This window comes from Pimephales promelas, chromosome 19 (assembly GCF_988280905.1).
Source record: "Pimephales promelas chromosome 19, fPimPro1.hap1.1, whole genome shotgun sequence".
Classification (NCBI taxonomy): Eukaryota; Metazoa; Chordata; class Actinopteri; order Cypriniformes; family Leuciscidae; genus Pimephales; species Pimephales promelas.
In genome coordinates this window covers 12,823,259-12,846,617 of record NC_142787.1, presented here as the reverse complement: position 1 = coordinate 12,846,617, position 23,359 = coordinate 12,823,259, and the positions used below count along the sequence as shown (strand labels likewise).

At 37.0% G+C, this 23,359-nt stretch overlaps 1 protein-coding gene across 1 annotated transcript in view; it reads left to right on the top strand.

Moving 5' to 3' along the window:
* dym (dymeclin) overlaps positions 1-23,359 on the top strand; it is an 81,052-nt gene that overhangs the window by 7,835 nt on the left and 49,858 nt on the right. Inside the window, exons 6-11 of the mRNA XM_039661050.2 lie at positions 1,680-1,752; positions 5,226-5,351; positions 7,127-7,266; positions 20,831-21,016; positions 21,098-21,276; positions 21,695-21,820. Coding sequence (XP_039516984.2) covers positions 1,680-1,752; positions 5,226-5,351; positions 7,127-7,266; positions 20,831-21,016; positions 21,098-21,276; positions 21,695-21,820 — 830 coding nt within the window. The remainder of the gene's footprint in view (positions 1-1,679; positions 1,753-5,225; positions 5,352-7,126; positions 7,267-20,830; positions 21,017-21,097; positions 21,277-21,694; positions 21,821-23,359) is intronic.

Here is a 23,359-nt window from a genome sequence, read left to right as displayed (position 1 = left end):
TTATTATTTTTCATTGTTTATTCATGTTAATGTAATGTTAACAACTGACACTTTTTTGTAAAGTATTACCATTGTTTTATGTAAAGCCAACAGCTAACCCTACACCTAAACAAAACCTTATTTATTATTATTTATATAATAATTTTGATTTGTAAATGTTCCAAGATGAGAGAGGCAGTGTCCATAAAGTATAGCTAAATATATTGATCTTTTTTTGATTAAGCTAGTTCTAATTACTCCAGACTAGCACTAACATAACCCTAACCCAAACCCAGCCTAACCCAAACCCAGACTAACCCTAACCCAGACTAAGCCTAACACGAACCCAGACTAACCCTAACCCAGACTAACCCTAAGCCAAACCCAGACTAGGCCAAACCCAGACTAGGCCAAACCCAGACTAAGCCAAACCCAGACTAAGCCAAACCCAGACTAAGCGTAACCCAAACCCAGACTAACCCTAACCGAGACTAAGCGTAACCCAAACTCAGACTAAGCCTAACCCAAACCCAGACTAACCCTAACCCAGACTAAGCCTAACCCAAACCCAGACTAAGCCTAACCCTAACCCAGACTAAGCCTAACCCAAACCCAGACTAAGCCTAACCCTAACCCAGATTAACCATAACCCAGACTAAGCCTAACCCAAACCCAGACTAACCCTAATCCAGACTAAGCCAAACCCTGACCCAGACTAAGCCTAACCCAAACCCAGACTAACCCTAACCCAGACTAAGCCTAACCCTGACCCAGACTAACCCTAACCCAGACTAAGCCTAACCCAAACCCATACTAACCTTAACTAGCCACAAAGGTTGTCTCCACAGTTTTTTTTAGGTTGTATTATTTTGTGTGAATATCTGATGTCCATTTTTGTTATTTTAGTGTTATGTTTATATCATTATAGTTTTATTAAGATTTTGAGTTACCTTTTATTTTTATACTTTCCGTTTTCATGTTAACATTTCATTTTTAATAAAATTGTCCTTATTTAATTTAAGAATTGTATTATGTGCTTTTATTGTTTTATTAGTTTTTATATTAAGATTACTATTTAGTTCAGTTACAATTTGTATATACTGTATTTCTAGTTAGTAATTTTAGTGCTTAAACTCATTTCAGTTCCATTTCTCATTTTGTTTTAGTTTACATTTTTTTTATTTAATGTTTATATTTTATTTCTCTATTTAAACGAACAAAAATGTTTTGAAGAGTTTGCTTTTGTTAATAACCCTGACGCACATTTCCCATATTTGATTTCACAAAAGAAGATAAAGTTAGTGTTTTGAAGGTCTGTTTCAGCATAACCAAGACATATGAAACAGTGAAGCTCATGTGTGTCATGCAAGTATGAGACTTACTCGGGTCATCTCCTGATCCTGTTCTTTTCACATTTCCTGTCCTCTCTCCATCGTGCTTATCAATAATAATGGCCGAAAGGCAAAATAAAAGTGCTTTTTCAGCACTCTGGTCTGTCTGTCCAGCCTGACAGCTTCTCAGTTGATTGATGTTCCACAACCCACATCTGAGCATAAATGTCATCTCTGACCAATCAGAATGACTAACATACAGAACCAGTGACCTAAAGAAACTTTTCACAGATGATATTTACGTTGCTGATGTGTCAGCGTTCCCGTCTCTGACCTGACCGTGATTTGTGTGTGTATGTGTGTTAACAGACTCCATCTGTGAGGATCTTCTGGAGGAGCTGGTCTGTAATTTGGTGCATCTCATCGTTGAAGTGCCGCTTCTGTGAGTACCGAAGAAGAACTATGTGTGTGTTTGTTTTTGTTCTAGATTTCTCTGTCTTGCAAATACTAAGTGATAAAGTATGTCTCAGTGTGAGAGGGAGGTGTGTGCGCGTGTTATTGTCGTGATGTATGACGGGTCTCTCACATACAGTGTGTGAAGGTCAACTCTGACTCAAACAATGAGGTGTCGCTGTCCTTATTTATACACAAATATTTTCATACGTTTTTTCTTGAAGTTTTTAATTTTTTTTCTTTTTGAAGCACAATTAATCATGCCACCTGACTTTTATATAGCGCTTTATACAACACAGATTGTTTCAAAGCAGCTTCACGGTAATAAATAGGAAAATAATGGAATCAGTGATGCAGACTTCATCAAATGAGACAAATTCAGCCGTAAGCAGATCTACAGAAGACAACAGTGTCATTATTCAGCTCGAGTCTGTTTGTTAACTCAATTTAGTCGCGAAATTCGTCGTTTATGAAACAAAGTTATTTAGCAAGGTTTATCAGCGAGGGTAGCGTGTACAAAGTTGCTACTTTTAACTTTAAAAACGAGACATTTTGCTCCTTCGTTTTTTACACACTCCCCTTTACGCGCTTTTCCATGAAACCCCATGAGTGCCCGTGTGTCTCATCAGACCTCTGTGTGACCCGCTGTCATTTACACACCTGAGTGGAGGACACCTTCATGCATGAACTCATGATTTATTGAGTGACGCCCTTCACACACACATCTGTAAATCTCTGTAGAGAGATAACCACATCAGCACTGCATTATTCACCTTGCCTCTTGCATGTTTCAAGTGTTTGTGTGTGTTTTTAAGCAAAGGACAGATAGATGTATATCCACTCTGAATGTAAATCTTAACCATATTACACTGATGAGTATCTTACTGTTCAGTGCTTAAAATTCCCCTATTTACTTTATTAAACCACATTTGTAAATATATTTACATATATTAATGTTTTTTTTATATTTTATTTGTTAGTTTATTCATCATCATTTTAATTTTGGGATGAAACGTGACCTGGATATGTTTTCATGAGATTCATGCAAATGATTATTTATTGAACATTTGTGTCTGTTAATAGACTGACAGCTGTTTCCAATGTTAAAGGGCAGTAATCACTAAATTAAATAAAATAGTCTTAATGAATCAAGAGCGTTTATAAATCCCGAGGCATTGATTGAGAACGAACCGAGAACTTGAACGTCACTTAAACGCAGTTGAAAGTTTTAAGCGGGTTTGAAATAAAGCTTGTTATTTGTGCTGGCTCACATGTGTAAGTGGATTGCGTAGTTTTTGTATTGTAACAGAGTCCAGTGTGCTGTTGTTGTCCCGTGTCTGTTTTTGTTGCCGTTTGTCTCGTTTCCTTGCTACGTGCTGACCAAGAGGAGTCAGGCGCGGGTCACATTCAGATCCCCGACTCGCTGGTTCCTACGTGTTTTTGAGCGGTTCTGTAGCCGGAGACAGGATTCTTATCACACTGTTCTGAAGGATATTGTGAATTGTAGCTCAAATTACCTCACAGATCAAAACAAGAAATAAAGTAGCTGCAGAGACACAAAAACATCAGAGCGTTTATACTGCGCGAGGTGATGAGGAATGGTTCACCCAAATATTATTTTCGTCATTCTTGACGCTCTTTTTTTTGTAATTTTTGTAATGTGTCGCACAATCTTTAGCCACTCTTTTTCATAAATAAACCAAGTGCATATGACTTCAGAAGATAATACAATGGACTGAGTTTTTAGGCTTATGCAATTTTGCATATCATCACTGTCCATGCTGACCTTTTAACATAGATGGAACAGATTTGTCATGATATAATTCTGTTTATGGTGCTAAAGGTGACTAATAATGGGTTTTTTTTTTGTTGTTGTTTTGTAAGATTGTTAATGAGAGAGTTTTTCCATGCTCTTAAAAAAATGGTAATCGACAATATTCAAACTTTACCAAGCATGTAAGAGGCAAGGCTGTTTATAATAATTTTGCTCACTTCTGTGGTTTTCTTGTAATACGTAATTTAATAAAAACAAGTACCAAAATATTTATCATCAGCCCAACATGGAATCCACGTCCACAGATCATACACATCCCTCATCCCCGATATTTTATTTTTTTTGTAGTAAAGTCCATCTCAGTTTAGTACATTTGTCTTGTTTAAGTCTAGTTGTCAGAATTCTGCTGATTGAACTGTTTTTTTTGTGTGTGTGTTTTGTGTGTTTTTTTCCATTGCATATTTTATTTGTGTTATTTAAGAGTTTTGTAATAAATTCTATTTTTATAACCAAAGAAATTCAAAGCACTAAAATAATGTTGTAAAATTTAATTTATTCGGTATGATTTAATGTGTCGTTAAAGCTCAGGATGTGGGGTTTGGTTGGTCTCATTGCAAAAACAGAATCCTATAGGAAACTCTTCATGTTATTATGAATGTAATAATAGTGTGTGTGTGTGTGTGAGAGAGAGTGAAAGGGAATCGGAATCATGCCAAGTGACTTCACAGCACTGGGAAGTGGAAGTGAAGTGAGAAATCTAGAGGAAGGAAACGAGGGACAATAGAAAAAAAGAGAGATTGTTCTGTTGGTGTGTGTGTGTTTGGAAAATGAAAGGGGGCAATGAGTTCATTTTACAGTAGGACTTCACTATTTTGGGGATTTTGATGAATTATAATGTGATCAGCTTTTCTTTTATATTTCCTAATCGTTTGAAAATGACATCATAGTGCAAATATTGTAATGCTAATAAAAGTATATAAAAAAATTAAATAAATTGTAATGCAGTATATATTGCTTTTTTTAATTATTATTATTTTTTTATTATTTGATATTTATTTATTTTTTAACTTTATTTTATTAGAATTTTGGGGTGACACATGACCTGTATGGTATACTATTACCAACAATAGTGTATTCACACAATTATTAATTGATCACTTGTTTCTTTTACACTCTTACGGTTTCCAATGTTTTATTATAGTGCCTGAAATTATCTTCAAATAACAAGTTTTGCATAAAGACGATTTTGATTTTTGACACAAATGTAATTGTTTCTTTTACAATCTTATCGTTTGCAATGTTTTAGTCGAGCAATAATACTCAGCTGGTCTTATGTTACTATGATTTCAACTCAATTAAAACCCTCTTGACCATGGTAAAATCACTGTAATCACTGGCTTATTAACAGATAAATATCGAGCGGAGGGTCAGTTCTGGTGGCTCTCAGTTGATCCACCATCACTGTGTACGTATATAAACTCCTTCAGTGTTATCAGCAGCGATCGTATTTCTCCGGAGCCGATTAGCCTCCTCCATCCCAAGCTCCTCCTCTTGTCCAGTCAGGATATGGCATTCTGATTCCCCTTGAATTCTTGAATTAGAGAGTTAAAACATTTGTATGTAAAGTCAGATATCTAAAGGAAGTAATAATGTATGTGTTATTGTTTACCCTGTCTCTGTTTTCCTAGTGACATCACCTACAACATCCTGTTTGAATCTGTGACCATCCTCCTGGTGCTGTTGTCCTATCAGCTCTTTCACAAGGAGATTCTGAGGGAGGGGCTTATTTACGGCTACCTGACCAAAGGACGATGGTGAGAAAGAAGGATCACCAAACTTGCCGTTTCTGTAATTATTTATGAAATTTACTATTTATGAAAATTGTTTTTCTTTGTACATGTAATTTAAGGTAAATGTGTGTACTATACGGTTGGTTTATAATATAAAATGACTAGATGGACTCATCTAATTGATCCAGAGTTCCAGTGATGAACTCAAGAACCAGAGCCAATACAAGTTAAAAGTTGTTGCCTACCGCAGTGTTTTATTCTTACAAAGTTTGTCCCGGTGTGATAATGTGGCCCCCTGACCGGCATTAACAGAAGGACGACTGTCAAGAGCTGCCATTTCATATGCAAATAAGGGTGTTCATTAATTCGCCAGATGCTCTCGTCTGGAGCTTTGCTTGAGTTCACCCGGAGGGCTCGTTTGCATCGCACCAGTGATACTGAGCTTTTAAAGTTCCCTCGTTACCTCTTCAGCACTGCAGCTGAGCTTGCATGTCTGAGGTCGTTAACGCACACTCGTCAAACCTCGTGATTGTCTTTAGGACTGAGATGTACTCTATGCAAGTACGTGAAAGCAAAGACGTCCAGCTACACAAGCGCCGTATTCTCACTTCACAATGCAAATGAGCGTTGAAAATACCACCAGTTTCCAGAAACCAAGAACTCTTGGCATTCCGACCATTTCCATGTTTCTTTAATTCTCATGTTTTATCTTGACATTCTCTTTCTTCCCAGAGACTCTAATGCTAATGTACCAAAATAATAGTAATTTCCTAGAATGCCCTATTATTTTCTTTTCCAATTGGTTTTCTATGTTCCTGTGATCTAATCAAATAGGTAACCAGGATTGGCTGTTTTAAATGGCAAAAGTGATTCAAATCTGTCTGTCTGTCTGCATCCATCCATCTATCCACACCCACCCACACACTCCATCCATCCATCTATCCACACCCACCCACCCATATATCCATCCATCTATCCACCCACACCCACCCACCCTTCCACATCCACACACTCCATCCATCCACATCCACCCATCATCCATCCATCCACCCACACCCACCCACCCATCCATCTATCCATCCACCCACCCATCCAAACCCGCACACTCCATCCATCCATCCATCCATCCATCCATCCATCCATCGCTCTGCTTTCTATTTCTCTCTTCTGTTTGACAGTTAGTTGACACACACCCACCTCCTCTTATTCACTCGTTTCATTTGTTTAGTTTGGTGTGATGGCATGAATTTCAGCGTGGGGTAGTGTGTATTGCACATTATTTTACTAATTTCCACAGGTTTTGCTCTCGTATCCAATGTGCACACACATAAAGTCGCCTCTCAAACACCTCACAAGTACCAAATTGATACGCCCACAATTCTGTCAAAATGCCCTTCCTGTCAAACACAGGTGGTTATGTCTAAAGTCAATATTGAATTAAACCATTCAAATGGATTACTGTTACAATGTGTCACGTACTTTTAGAAGCTTGCATATACAGTATTTGGCTAGAATTTCAATGGATGGACAATTGGTTAAAATCGGTTTAAATTTTTGTATCGTACAAAATTTGTTATCAACAAACATATAAAGTATATATATATATATATATATACACACATGCAAAATATATATGTGTGTGTGTTTTTTTATTGTAATAAAAAAAATTATAATTTTTTATACTTTTTCAATTACTATCTACATTTGATAATTTTAGTAAACAATTTCAACTAGACAACTATTTAATGAATTTTCCCGTGATTATGGTAGGTTTAGTAAATCTCTCTGTCTCTCTGTAGTCTGTCTCTGACGAGTCGTCTGGTGAAGACGCTGCTGTATAACTTCATCAGACAGGAGAAATGTCCCCCCGCCACTCACGTGTTGCAGACGCAGTCAGATGGAGGAGGGCTACTGTACGGACTCGCATCAGGAGTCGCCAGTAAGTACAAACACACACCGTCTTGATCACTCACCCATCCAACACACACACACAGGAACTGTTTGCCATCCCTCAGACTGCACATTACAGTATTATTAGGAAATTGATACAATACATTTCTGTTAGTAATGACTCACCCTCATGTTGTTCCATGAGGAATAGTCGAATAAAGTCGTTATTTTGTTTGTTTTTTTGCGCACAAAGTATTCTCATCGCTTGATAAACTTAAGGTTGAGCCACTGTAGTCACTTGGACTATTTTAACGATGTCTTTAAGAACTTTCTGTGCCGGCAAGTTTCAATTACAATAGAAGGCTATGGAGGAGTGATCCAGCTCTCAGATTTAATCAAAAATATCTTCATTTGTGTTCTGAAGATGAACGAAAGTCTTACGGGGTTGGAACAACATGAGGGAGAGTAATTACTGACAGCATTTTCATTTTTGGGTGAACTAACCCTTAAAGCTGTTTACCAGATTTGAACAAATAATTCAGTAAATTAAAAGATTTTTGATTTTTGGCTAAATTATTCCCTCAATAATGTATATAAACATTCAGCTTCACACACTGGCTCTGGGTGACTATAGCTGTTTCCACCCAAAGTTGGGGTCAAAATTGGAATATCACATAGAACATTTGCAAATAAAGAACTGTTTCAAACCCATGTGTTCTAGAGAACAAAAAAAAACCAGTTCCTGGGAAATTGGCACAAAATATTTGTAGTAAAACTGTAAATCACTGCAATAGTGGAAGCCACTGTGGTTATTTTTACGTATATCATAAATTACTTGCGCCTCAGAGCGGCAGATGAAACACAATAAACACTGTCATGTTATCTTGCTTTTGGATGCTGGGGTTTGGGAACGCAATCGTGTGAGGGAGGGACTAAACTGAATCATTCTGATGACAGACTTTGGCTCAGGCATCTCAGAACCACCAAACCAATATTTGAGATGCTGTGTTAGTCCAGTTATCCAATCACATGCTCTGTTGAGGCAAAGTCACATTCGTTTTTTGGTGCGTGTCAAGGGATTTATTCAGTAAATGTGTTTCCATAGTAGTTTTTGTGCATGTCTGCTTATCAGATAAACAAATCATCCACCTCTATTGAGCGCATATATTTTTAGGTGCATTTTTTTAATTTATGTACATCTTGGCATTTCCATCCTGTGTTTTTTAATGCATTATCCCGAAATTCATATACAAACAGGTGGATGTAAACATAGCTCGTGTTGATGTGTGTTTGTTAGTTATGGCTCTGCAGCACCATTTGCTTAAATGATGCCAGTGTTGTAAGATGAATGTCTGGGTCCGTCGAGGTTTGAGCAGGGTCTGATTACTCTTTAGATAATAATATTTGTTTTGGTTGTAAATAAACCCTTCAGTCCAGTTTCTCATGAATTTGCATGTGAAAATCCCCACACCTGATTCACATGCTCCTCTTTTCAGCTTTGACTCTGTCTGACTCTGTCTCTGATAAAGTCGTTCTGTTTGTTTGAACAGACTCTTGTTTGACAAGCCTGTCAAAAACCAAATCCAGTGCACAGGTGTGTGTGTGTGTGTGTGTGTGTTTTTGACAGTTGTGTCTGGTGTCTGGCTCACTCAGACATGTCAACAGCAGGACACAAACACACACTTTTCATTGTGTGAAGTGGACTCTTGGCTTGATCATTTACTTAATATTGAGTTACACACTCTTCATTGTGTGGACTGTCCAGTGTCCAACACACACACACATTCACGTCTGTCTCACTCTGAGCACCAGACAGCAATGTGACACACTAACCTATAAACATACACGCACTCTGAATTTGAGTCCTACTTTAAAATTGTATTAAATTACAGAGATAATTATTCTTTATACTTTTTGGGCCTCATTCATGAAACATAAGCACTATGTATAAGCACAACTAATTTACAGAGAATTTTGTTTTGATATTTGACATTCATTAGTACAACTACTGATGAATGAAAATAATCAGACTAATTGGGAAAACTAAAATGGATTGAAACCGACAGCGTCCGTTTCATTTTCAGTTTTTCATTTGATATAGTCATTTTATTTTATCTTTTTATGCTGTGGTATTATTTTTTTAAATTTCAGTTAAGTTAGTTTTCATTTAATTTAAGTTTAGTTAATGTTTTTTATAATCAATTTTTATTTTAATATATGTTTTAAAATAGTTAAATGGACATGATGTGGTGATCCGCAATGTAGATTTCAGATGGTGAAAACTTGCATTGAAAAAAGAGAAAGTATATTATATTATATTATGTCACATTTATTTACTATATCACTTGATTTATCTTTTGTATTTTGTGTACATGCCTTTAATTTAAATGAAAGCAACTAACCTGAAGTCTAAGAACATTTTATATACAATGTATATTAAAATACAATTTGAGGGAATACAAAATATTTTGTATTTGTTTGTTTCTGTGTCTTTTTTTATTCAATTTTTCATTAATACAATTAAAATGAAATGTGTTTATGAAATAAAAAGCAAACTGAAACTATCACAAACACTGCTGAATTAAATGAAAACTAACCTGTCTAGTGAATTTTGAAAATATTCAAATCCAATTTGAAAGTCTTTTGTTGATTCACTTTCACTATGACGGTTAGTCAGACGTGTGATTTAAAGTCTAGAACTACATGTATCATCGACTGGCACGCTGTAGCCAAAAGATACAAAATGAGCTTGTTAACAGCTGTGAGTCAGTGCCAAGATGACGTACCAATGTGTGTGTGGAATCCAGACAGTGTGTCTTCATTGTCTGACGGGTAAATCAGGCCAGCTAAATGGAGACACAAGCCCTCTGTGTCAGTCCTGTCACCCACAGTAGGAATTCTGGGCCTGATCCTGTTTCCGCTGCTGCGGGATGGAAAGATTCAGGCAGGATTAGATGGCCAAAACTCTGGAATTACACAGGCTGGAAAGCCTTCTGGATCATATTAATGTTAGCTCGACTTAAACGTTTACGATACTCTATGTCGTCCACCACCTGACGGTTAATTCGCTCACAGTTATGAACTTTATGCTGTTGCCGGGGAAATGGCTTATGTGTGTTTTGCAAAGTTGCATTGTTTTTAAGCTGCCATAGAAATTTGATGAATAGCCTAGACATTCCCAAATTGTTTTTGATGCCAGGCAATGGCAAAGGTTAATATTTAAATCAAGCTTCATTATATTTTGGTACAAATGTTTTTTTGTGTGGCTTTTTGTCTGTGTCTTATCTCAGACTTGTTGTTTCAATTGGAAATTTGTAAACACAGGAAAGACAATTGTGCTTGATGGCTCATAAGATCATCAGTGTAAATGTTTTTAATAATTTGATTCATAATATTGGACACTATATTGACTGAAACATAAGTATTAGCTAGTTTTAAACTAGTTTGAGAGTAATGTCACACCAAATTATGGAAGCGTGTTTATGCCACAGAATAAAATAAGTCAAGCAATCACGTAGCAACTTTCTAGAAACCACTCAGAACACATGAACAACTACATAGTAACTTCTTAGAAACCACTCAGAACACCTTAGCAACACCCTAGAAACCACACCAAAGCAACCATATAACAACTTCCTAGAAACTACTCAGAACACATGAGCAACTACATAGTTACTTTTTAGAAACCACTCAGAACATCTTAGCAACACCCTAGAAACCACACTGTAGCAACCACATAACAACTTCCTAGAAACCACTCAGAACACCTTAGCAACACCCTAGAAACCACACCATCGCAATCACATAACAACTTCCTAGGAACCACTCCGAACATAAGAGCAACTACATAGCAACCCCCCAAAATCTATTCATCTTCCATTCATCATCCATTCAAAAATACAAAACCATGTCTCACAGTTCTGACTATTCAAGTTTATGTCTTGCAATTCTGACTAGTTTTAGACATATGGTTTTGGATTTTTGTGTGCAAAAACTGTGTGCAGAATTACCTGTTTTATTTTTTTTATTCTGTTGCTAAAGTTTATACCTCACAATTTGAACTTTTTTCACAGAATTGCGAGTTTATACCGTATCACTAGCCAGACTTTAGAACTCGCTATTGCAGGTTTATATTCTGAGAAAAAAGTAAGAATTATAAGATATAAACTCAGAATTGCAAGGTTTTTATCACATTTGTGAGAAAAAAGGTCTGAATTGTGAGATGAAAAAGTCTTTTTTGTTTTTTGTTCTAAAGCCAAATCAAGCTTCCATACCGAACTGATATATGTGATTATCCTCTCCTCAAAAAAGGGATAGATGATGTACTTCAAGCAATGCTCTCTGGGAAACACTTGTGCTTCATAAATCAGGGCGGTGATCTGTGTGAAGATGGCGCCTTGATGTTTCCCTGAGCTCCGATGGGAGATCTCTGTGTGTTTGTTTGTGTGTGTGTGTGTGTTTCCCAGGGCAGAGCTACTGAATGTGTCTTATGATCCTCTGTAATAGTTCGGTTCTCTTATTTCTGCTCTCTGAGACGAACCAAATACGGTGTCTCTCACAAAAACATCTTCAGGTCCCGTTTGACACCAAAATCAAAAGAGAAGGGGGAAAAATGATTGTTTACAAACAATCTTTACATAAATAAAGTCTTTAAGGGCCATTAAGACCAATTCTCAATAAGTAATTTTTACCAGGTGTTTTTTCTTAGATTCTCATAATTTATAAATGTTTTTTTTTCTTTCATTATAGTAGTTAGCTTTGGTGGAGAAAACATGCCTAATTATATATTTTTATTAATATCACATTATTAATGCAAAATGTAATTAGTTATATTTAGTTTACAAATATAAATAAAACATTTAATTACTTTGCTATAATAATAGTTAAATTTGATTTTCGGGTGAAATATGACATTAGCTTTCGTGAGAATCCTAATTGATTCCAGATCTACTGTACACACGTGGTTGCGTACTAATATGAAACTGTGGTATATCTGAGGTATTCTGATGTTTTGTTTTGTGTGTTCAGTCAGTTGAACTTTTGATCTCTGTGTGTAACAATAACAGTTCCTTTAACCATCCGTGCTTAACTAGTAAATGAATGTAATGCTGAAGTGTTATCGAACTTGCGTCTGGCCTTAACAAAATCCTGCTATTGTGTGTATGTGCTGTGTAAGTCTCAAGGCCGTCGCTGTGTCTGCATTCAGGATTAACGTCGTCTCACCCTTCGCCCTGGCCAGCTCAAACTACAACGAGTGAAAGAAGGACAGAGAGACAGGGAGAGAGAGGAAAAACTGAGAACAGAGAACCATAGAGGGGAGTATGAGGAAAAGCAATTTTTACGGTTAAAGGGTTAGTTCACCCAAAAATGAAAAGTATGCCATTAATGACTCACCCTCACGTCGTTCCAAGCCCGTAAGACTTCCGGTTAGTCTTCAGAACACAGTTTAAGATATTTTAGATTTAGTCCAAGACTTTTCTCTCTCTCTATTGAAAATGTATGTACGGTATACTGTCCGTGTCCAGAAAGGAAATAAAGACATCATTAAACGTACACTATGTAATTTTTGGCCACCAGGGGTCACTCAATCAAAATAATCCCAAAAGACGTACTTTGATGATGTTGGGAAAGAGCGTGGGCTCACGGGAGTTGTTGTCGCTGTCAATGACAACCAGCCCTCTGAGGGAGAGAGAGAGTGCGAGCGAACCAGCAATACGGTGATCATTGGAACACGCGCGCTTTCATTCCCCACATTGCTCACTCATTCAAAGTATTTTGACAATCACGTCTTTTCGAACAAAGTGATATATGAATTATCAGACCCCTATTAAATCAATATTCCATCTAGCTAGTATTAATAGATGTTTAAAAAACACGATCACCTTTCGTTAATAATTACGTTTATACTATGATATTGAACAAGATAACGTTAGTGAACTGCATATGAAGCTACTTTCTACTTTATAATACTATACATGAGACCTAGTCTGTCTGCGTTTTACACATCATCGTTTCACAAAATATACGGATAGATATAGTTAGCTGAATGGGTGCTTACGTGTTTATTAGAATGCAAGCGAGATGGGCATCTCTCTGTAGATTTAGCTTGTCACGAAGGTCTCTCCATTTTTTTTTTTTTTAATCCAACCCCAATGTTTACTTGCGTCATGCTTCTTCTTCTGTCCCAAACCCTTCTCGGGTCATATTTTTCACCCGTACGCTTGCCCTTTACTGAGCTGAGCTGTACTGAGCTGACTCCAGCAGCAGAACGTGCAGGCAAAGTGTAATCGTGGTCCATAACTATAAAATACAGACTAATATAAATATTCAACGCATTCTCACCCCAAGGCGTCACATTTTGACCATGCTTCAATATTCGACGCTTTAGGCGCCCTTTAGCGTCAGTTACATGACGCGATCCTACGAAGAAGCGTCAGTTAGATGACGCGGGTAGGTTTAGGTCTGGGGTAGGGGTAGGGTTACACACGATCGTAGGGCGTCATCTAACTTATGCCAAAGGGTGCCTAAAGCGTCAGATATTGAAACTTGGTCAAAATGCTTCCCAAGGCGTCAGTTATGTGACGCCTTGGGATGAGAATTGGCTGAAATATTACATATAATAGTCTCGGTCAAGTTTGGTGCAGTTGCAAAATGATAGTAGCTACTACTTTTTTTTTTCTTTGTCGTTTTATTTGCTTTTATTGGCGGTAGTCTGGTGTTCCCCTTTGTGTTTGGCGGATTTGCTGGGTTCCGCAGGAAGTTAGAGAAAATAGAGGTGTCAAAGGTTATATGACGCCATAGACGGGCGACGAAATGGAAATAAAGAAACATCCCGTGTCTTCGAATTAAAAAGTTGGTGGAAACTGTTGAAAGTTGGTGGAAACTGTTGGGATAATGTATGTGGGTCAATGACGTGACGCCTAAATTTTCTGTCCGACTGCATTTTTTCGGGCAAAAATGGGTTTAAATGCCTATAAAGATACTGCATATTTGTAGTACCTCTCTCATGTATGTACTCACTTTAACTTTTCAAAAACCTTTTACTTATTTGTTATTATTTTGTTATTTAAAGTGTCAAAACATCATGTGGTGCGACCGTCCGGCCATAACTTCTGTTTTGAAAACATCTTTGAAATTACTCTGAATTAATTCAAATTTATATACTGGACTATTTGGCATGATTTCCAAAATGTTTTGTGATCCTTTAAAAAAATTCTAAGCATTTGCATTTATATTCCCATCATAATATACAAACAAACTTTGTCCGATGATGTCTATTTTATGAAATATCATGTGGTGCGACCATCAAAGAACTACCATTTTGGGACTTATATGTTGAAAACTATTCAAACACAGGAAGTTACATCATAAACCAATTTACCAAGGACCCATGGAAGCAGCAAGCAGGTTTTTAATTCTCTCAAATTGGAAAAAAAATAAACCTTTGTAATGGTTGGTATGTAGTTGCCAAATTTGGATGTCATGTGGTGTGACCTCAAAAAAATGTAATAATAAAGTTATTTCTACAAATATATATTTTTATTATAAATTTCATAGTGACCTTTTTTGGCAGGCTAGCTTGTTTTGTTTTGGTGGCCATTTCTGTGCCTGTAAATTATGAATGAATTTGAAAATGTCATGTGGTGCGACCAAATATCATGTGGTGCGACCACTGCAGACTGTTTTCAATGATAGATATATGTCCTAGATTGGCAGTTTTATGCTTTTATATTCAATCGACGGTTTATTTTAAAAAAGTACTTTACTTTAGTATCATTTGGAAAAGATTTTTATGCAATTTGGGATTTTTTAAAATATATTTCAGACAGTTTATATTCACTCTTTGTACAATATGAGAAAAATGCAAAAAAAAAATAGAGCATGTAATTTCAGTTTAGTAATACTGCATTTATTTGTAGTGTATTTATTTTTGCCTATTTATTTATATAAAACTATTTTAATCTATTTTACCAGATGCCACTGCCTGCCAAGCGAAAAAATTCTTACCCTGCAGCAAGAGCGGAGTAGAGAAGAAGAGTGAAATATTATTACAGTTTAAAATATCTGGTTTATATGTGAATATATAGTAAACTTTAATTTAATCCTGTGATCAAAGCTGAATTCTCAGCATCATTACTCCAGTCTTCAGTGTCACATGATCCTTCAGAAATCATTCTAACATGTAACCCTAGACCATAAAACCACTCAATGGGTCAATGTCCTATGGGTCACATCCATCACACAATTTTTTTAAATTGAGATTTATACATCATATGAATGCTGAATAAATAAGCTTTCTATTGATGTATGATTTGTTTAGATAAAACAATATTTGGCCGATAAAACTGAAAATCTAGAATCTGAGGGTGCTACAAAATCGAAACATTGAGAAAATCGCCTTTAAGGTTGTCCATTTATGTTTGCAATATTGCTATATTCACTCACAAAAATAAATGTTTATACATTTCTGTTAGGACATTTACAAAATATAAAACATCTTTATTTAATATATATATAACATTATTATTTGTTAGAAAGAAATTCTAAGTCAAGTTAAATTCAATGGTGCACTTGTGTTTGTGATGTGATTTTTATAAAAAAAAAGTTGATTAAATTTTAATGTTCAAGAAAATTCTTTGAAATTTGTATAAAATCTGGTTTAAATCATTTTTATGTATAAAATGTATTGTTCATTGATCTCTTTAAATATATTTTTAACTATATAAGGTCTTCATGTCATTTGGAGCGACCACTTGTCATGTGGTGCGACCAATAAAAGCAATCACTGTATTAAATTAAAAAAAATATATATTTTATTTCTGTGGCTGAAATATGAATCACAGATATAGTATGCTTCAGAAAATTAGATTTTTAAAACATTTCTATCAGTTTTATGTGATTTATAGGAAAAGTAAGTCTGTTAACTAGAATTAAGAAGGCAACTCAAAAATTATAGAACAAAAAATGAGATCATTATTTACAAAAACTCAAAAGAATTGCAAATACTTGGTTTCTAAACACTTTACTTACTAAGAACTTGTAAAATAATGTTTAAGCATGTCAAGGAAATTAATAAATTTTAAGATAAATCACGGTCGCACCACATGACATTTTTTAAGGCTAGGGACAATTCATCTAGATGAAAAAACACTAAAATCACTTAAATTCAATTTTTAAAATGAATTTAGGTGTACACAACATCCTTAATGGTTGAACAATTGCAACAGATATTATTATTTTTAGTATTTTAAAATTGGCCTGTGGAAAATCCTTATACGTCATTGACCCATGTACACATCTAATAGAACTATATAACATAGATACAGTTATTTTTGCTATTTTAAAACAAAAATATACATATTGTGCCTTTTAAAGTGGTACATGTGACATCAGTGGGTTAGTTAGAATGTTTTGAAGCATCGAAAATACATTTTGGTCCAAAAATAACAAAAACTTGGAACGACATGTCATTAATGGCACAATTTTCATTTTTGGCTGAACTAACCCATGAATATTACCCATAAATCCTTTTGAAATTAGTTTTAGGATACATTGACATAGAGCTGCAAATAACCATCTTTGCAACCGCATAGAAACTCCTAGCGATCGATCATATAGCTACTCCCTTGAAACCTCCCAGGACACGTATAGCAACGATGCTCTCTACATAACAGCATCTTAAAGGAGTAGTTCACTTAAAAAAACAAAAACTTTTGCTGATAATTTACTCACCCCAATGTCATCCAAGATGTCAATGTCTTTCTTTCTTCAGTCGAAAAGAAAAGAATTCCAGGATTTTTCTCCATATAATGGACTTTACTGGGAACCAAACGGTTCAAGATCCAAAAGACAGTTTCAGTGCAAACTGTTCAAAGCGCTTTAAACGATTCCAAACGATGAATAAGGGTCTTATCAAGCGAAACGATCGCTCATTTAATAAATAAATAACAAAGTTGAAGTTTTATAAGCTCAAATGCTCGCCTTGCTCTGTTCAGTGATGAGCGTTCTTGACTCTCCTGTTCGAACTCGTTCATCAAAATGAACAAATCTTTTTCCGAGTCATTTGGTTCATTCAACGAACGAATTGACTCGGAAAAAGATCCTTATTCATCCTTAAGACCCTTATTCATCGTCTGGAATCGTTTAAAGCCCTTTGAACAGTTTGCAGTTTGTACTGAAACTGTCTTTTGGACCTTGAAGCGTTTGGTTACCAGTAAAGTGCATTATATGGAGAAAAATCCTGGAATGTTTTCATCAAAAACCTTAATTTCTTTTCGACTGAAGGAAGAAAGACATGGACATCTTGGATGACATGGGGGTGAGTAAATTATCAGCAAATGTTTTTTTAAAAGTGAACTACTCCTTTAATGGTGAGCTGTGCACAGGCAAACGCCATGAACATTTTCTGCTGAAACCACACTGACAGGAGGTATTGGTGGGCCTATGGCAGCAGAAAGGAAGTACTTTATTAGCCTAGTCCGACATGACACACACCTGTGCCTTTTTGCCCTGGAGCCCAATGCTCGGATGTTGCAGATGACTTTCAAAGAATCCTGACAATGTTGATGTATATATTGTGTGCCACATATACTCTCTCTAGAGAGATGAGCGGATGTATTTCGTCTGACACACGCATGCATGATGTTCTGTCTGCCAGATGGCTTTGCATTAATAAACTTTTCTTCCTCTTCGCGCGTCTACAGGCTGGCCTTCATGTCAACAACTGCTTTTCTAGGAAAATGTCATTCTTTAGAGCAAAATTTTTAATCCAAATGCTCTATTCAAGCATTTCTGTGTGCATAAAAATCAAGAATTTGGCCAAATATTTTCTCGTCTAATATTCCCCTCGTATATGTTGTTATTGCTGAATAATTTCCTCTATGGACATTTTTTATGGAATTTTTATTTCCATAATGAACACGAGATATAGGACTTCTCTATCTTCCATGGTTTCTGCTGTCTGAACCAGACTCTCATTCTGGATCTGATGTTTCCCTCAGACTTTATAATGAGTAATACATCAGACGCTGTTGTTAGCCATGTGAGTTCTGAATTTGAAATGACATTCTCGGGAAGAGATCCACAGGGACTTTTACAGGAAGAGCACTATGAAAGAGGACATAGACGTGAATGTGTGTGTGTGTGTGTGTGTAAGTTAACAGCAACATTTGTCACCCTCAGCCGCCTGTTTATGTACTGACAGCATTAGTGGCATGGAAAACCCCTCTGTGAGTGTGTGTGTGTGTGAGTGTGTGTTCTTTCAGCTCTGCTGGATGGCAGCCATGATGTCTTCATTTATCTGCGCTGTTAACACAGTCCGCAATAACAACCCCAGGACACACACTGCCTTCTGTGTTTGTGTGTGTGTGTGTGATCACTGTATGTTCCACACACACACGCAGTGAACTAAGAGACATATGAGTGTGTTTATGAGAGATTGTGTCCTAATCAAAGGGGTGTTTTCTTCATCCATAATTTTTCCCGTCATAAAAGTGTGTCGGTGTGTCTGAGAGTGATTACAGGCTTCTGATTGGCTCCGATGAGTAGATTGCAGACTCCTCTGGCGTCTCTCATTGGTCAACTGGGGTCGCCATGGTATCTCTTGGGACCTCATTACAGTTCCAGCATGATCTCAGTGTCTTTGGAACATGATGATGTCATAATAAGGAACCTAAATAATATCAGTCTGAGGACCTTTAATGTTATCAGTGTCTTAATGATATCAGGCGTCTAGGAGGGCGGAGGGCAGTTTTCGTTGCTCTGTGACTTTTTCTGCCAGTGTTGTTGTTTTTATTTGCGGTGGATGTTTGTTAACATCCTGGCTCCAGATTAGACTGCTTCAGTCTGCTCGTGGGGCCGCCTTGTCCAGCCACAAGTGATTAGACATGGAGACAGGCATCTCATTTCCATCTCAATTCTTTCTCGCTCTTTTCCGACCAACCTGAGACAATGTCTGAATGATTAGAAATCGGTTTAAAATCAATTACTTACCTTTTTTTTTTTTCACAATCTTAAAGTCAACATGACGTCCAAATCGACTGTTCCTGTTCTTGGGATGCTTGATTTTTTTTTTCTTTTTTTTTTTTTTTTCGCAATTTGTCATTCTAAATAAGCTAAATTTATTGAAACAACTTTCGTCATTGGCTGATATCAAGTCGCTCTTATTTCTTTTAACCCTTTCCCTCCAATGTTAAATGTAATGGCCACTTTTTCTTATCTACTAGAATTCCCAATGTATAAAAAGTTCAACGCTACCGAATTTTGTTTCGAATCTCCAACCATAATTAAAAACTTGTGCTTGTATGATTTCTCCTTACTGGCACTGTGTATGGCTGTAAGACATAGTTATTTTGTAAATGTCTATTTGAGAGTCAAACCGAACAAAGGAGTGACTGTGATGCTGTGGAATCCCTAAAATACATCTGAAAGCTCTTGAGGCAGAAGAGACTGTCCTTTTTAGAGCCATTAGCATGTCCGGTTCTCTACCGCACTTCCTGGAGATTCTATGAATGATCTTTTGCTTCAATTATTCCTCTTCTGGCCTGAAGCAACTTTAAGTGCGTCACCACCCAGATAGCAAACTGACATTGAATCAACGTGGAAACATGACGTTGATCTGGCATTGTTTTGCTCATCGAATTAACGTTAAACCAACGTCAGATGTGCCATTCTTCAAAACTAACGGAAAATCAACTTGAAATCAACATCGTTTCAACGTTAGGAAAGCAAACCAATTGCGTCGGTTTTAAGTTAGTTTTGAAGAATGGCACATCTGACATTGGTTCGACGTTAATTCGATGTGCAAAACAATGCCAGATCAACGTTGTTTTTCGATGTCATGAGAAATGTCGTTTCCACATTGATTCAATGTCAGTTTGCTATATGGGCATTACAAGCCATATTTTAAGTGTGCTGTACTTCTTTTAGCATTTTCTTCCATCCACTTGCCAAAACTCTTGCCAAAATTGAACCTAGGCTCTTTTTGTTTATCTACCCGAGTCAAACTTTCACGTAAAAGCATAATTAGAACGGAAACGCCACTTTTAAGATTGACCACATTTTTGTTTTAGGTGAAAATGCCTTTTGGGAGCGCATTGGGCAATTCCATCAAAATCGCTGTTTTTAAAACACTAAGAAGGCTCGACAACATAAAACTGTGCTTGAAGTGTCACCAGGGTCTCTACACATGAACTTGAGCATTGAATTCATTTATTTGTGTCCACAAAGTTAACTAAAAAGAAAGGTTTTGTATGACTCAGTTTATCAGTTAGCGTTTCCGGTGGCTGGAATTTTTTTCAGTCAAAAGTAGTTGATCTCCGAATGCTGATTTTCACCTTAGGGGTTCTTTAAAAGGTTTCTTGCAGCAAATTCAGTTGTAATTAACTTTTTCATGTCCGTTTTATTGTCTCTCAGATGTAAATGTAGAAAAGTGAACAGAAGCAAGCCTTGCTATTTGAAGGGTCATTCATGTTTGTATCTCAAATAGAGCAGGAATTAATGTTAACGATAATGTTAAAAGACATTGACCTGTAATGTTTGTTATGCTTGAGGTCACCATTAATTCAATCCACTCCATGAAGAGAACATATGTAACTGGTTTCTGTGTTATTCAGGTGGGCTGTGGAGCGTGTTCACGTTAGGTGGAGTTGGCACCAGAACGGGGGCGGAGCAAGAGCAGAACCCGCTCCCGCTGTCCAATCAGAGCCTGCTATTACTGTTGGTTCTGGCTAATCTGACCGACGGACCGGACTGTCCGAACCCCTACCGCCAGGCTGTTACCTGCTTCAAAAACACTCAAGGTAAATCAGACCAGGTTTGTTTTTTAGTCAAATTAATTTCAGTGCTAATGCTAATGAAACCCTCTTGTGTGGGTGTTTCAGATACCTCGTCCATCCCGTCTCCTCAGCCTCACACGTTTCAGATCAACTTTAACAGTCTGTACACAGCACTGTGCGAGCAGCAGAAATCAGACCAGGTGACATTACTGCTCTACACGCTACTGCACCAGAACAGCAACATGAGGACGTATATACTGTCCCGCACTGACATGGAGAATCTGGTGAGCGCACGCACGTTCAGCACCTGTGCATCTGCGTTTCATTGTATTTGAATGAATGCATATATTCTGCAAGCACTGTTACAAATTCCTGACTATTATCATTTCATTTTTTTTTTCCATTGGTCAACCGATATATTGGATAATATTTGGCATTTTATTAAATTATAGGCCAGTAAGTTGTTCTGTTTGGCTGATGTGTTGGAAGCTTGAAAGTTATTGGACAGAACTGTTCAACAAAAAAATTTAAGCAGTATACGAAACATATTATTGTAAACATATTTGATTAGAGATTGTGGAAGTTGCCATCTAAAGTATAAATCTTTCTGCCACCTTGCCCATTAAAATCATCAGTAGCAGTCGACCACTAGTTTTTTGTTTTACCTCAACAATAAAGTATCTTCTCTTTCTGTCTATGTAGGTGTTGCCGATTCTGGAGATCTTATATCATGTCGAGGAGAGAAACTCTCATCATGTGTACATGGCCCTCATCATCCTCCTCATCCTAACAGAGGACGACACCTTCAACCGCTCCATACATGAAGTGGTGAGGCCACACACACTCTTTTGGATGAAATCAGATGAAACCATTTAATCTGTCATGAAAGCTTCGTTTGAGAATCTGTACTGGTTTAAGACCCAGATATGGACTGATATGACGTCATTTCAAACTAATTCTGTCCAAAATGGGAGTTTGAAACTGCTTGCCAAATACTTTCCAGAAAAGTTCCAGAAAAGAAGGTTCTGCTGCCTTAAGGCCCGTACACACCGGGAGGAATATCAGCGCCTTATTCGTCTGCGTTTTTCAACGCGTTTTTTGTGTTCACACCCAAGCGATTTTCGCTGACGATGAGCCGAGTGAACATGCAAATTCATTCCCTGACATTAGATGGTGCCCATTTGCCATGCGATACCACTCCATAACGGTTATCTTTTCTCAAGATGTTTGTAGTCCCTGTCGCATTTGTCATATAGTTCTTTATGTTCTAGCACCAACGAGAACAGCAGCTCTACATTCATCTTGCCTTGCATCTTCCTCGTCTTATTTCTTCCTGGCTGCGTAGGCGGCGACGCGTATATATCTACTTCACCGTTGCAAATTTGTGCTCAGCAAGACCGTTTTGTGTTTGAGCGCCCCCAAGTTGTGTTTTACTGTCTCTTCAGAAGCTCCAAACACTTAAGCAAAAGCGCCAATTTCATTGGTCGGATAGTTTTTCACGTGGCTGCCAAACTAAAAAAACGAACCAGAGGTGTTTTTTTTTTTAAATGACGCTTTTACGCGTGGCGTTTTACGCATCGGTGTGAACACTCACATTGGCGCCTTTTGTTTAGTCACGAGGCGTTAAACGTAGTCCTGGTGTGAACTGGCCTTTAAGCAGATTTAAATATATCCACATCGATCAGATGCTTTCTTCACTGCAGGTTTCTTTGTGTGTTTATTTTTTTATTGGAAGGAAAGCATGCAGCACATATTTACATGTTCTCAGCCGCATGGGGCGTCGGCGGCATGTTCGCTAAAAGTATATCGCTGGTCATGTATTTCAAACTTATTTTTACCCCTAAGTGAAGAACTTCTATATATATCGAGGTATATCGAGTATATCTGGGTCTTTAGATGTAAATAAAAAATCATCGGATGGAGGTTCATGATTCCAGATCTGTCATTCCAGGCTTTTATTTGTCACATCTTTGAATGCAGCAGAAATGCAGCAGAAGTGTATGCACAAACATTGGTTTGGAGGCTGTTTTTACAAACAATTACAGGGGTGCCTTGTAACACTTTACTTAAAGGGATACTCCACTTTTTTTCGGAAATAGGCTCATTTTACCACTCCCCCAGAGTTAAACAGTTGAGTTTTACCGTTTTCGAATCCATTCAGCCGATTTTCTGATATTTAGAAGAATATCAGTAACAAGACAGTTTCTGGTCTCATTGACTTCCATAGTAGGAAAAAAATATACTATGGAAGTCAATGAGGCCAGCAACTGTCTGTTAACTAATATTCTTCTAAATATCAGAAAATTGGCTGAATACATTCGAAAACGGTAAAACTCAACTGTTTAACTCTGGGGAGTGGTAAAATGA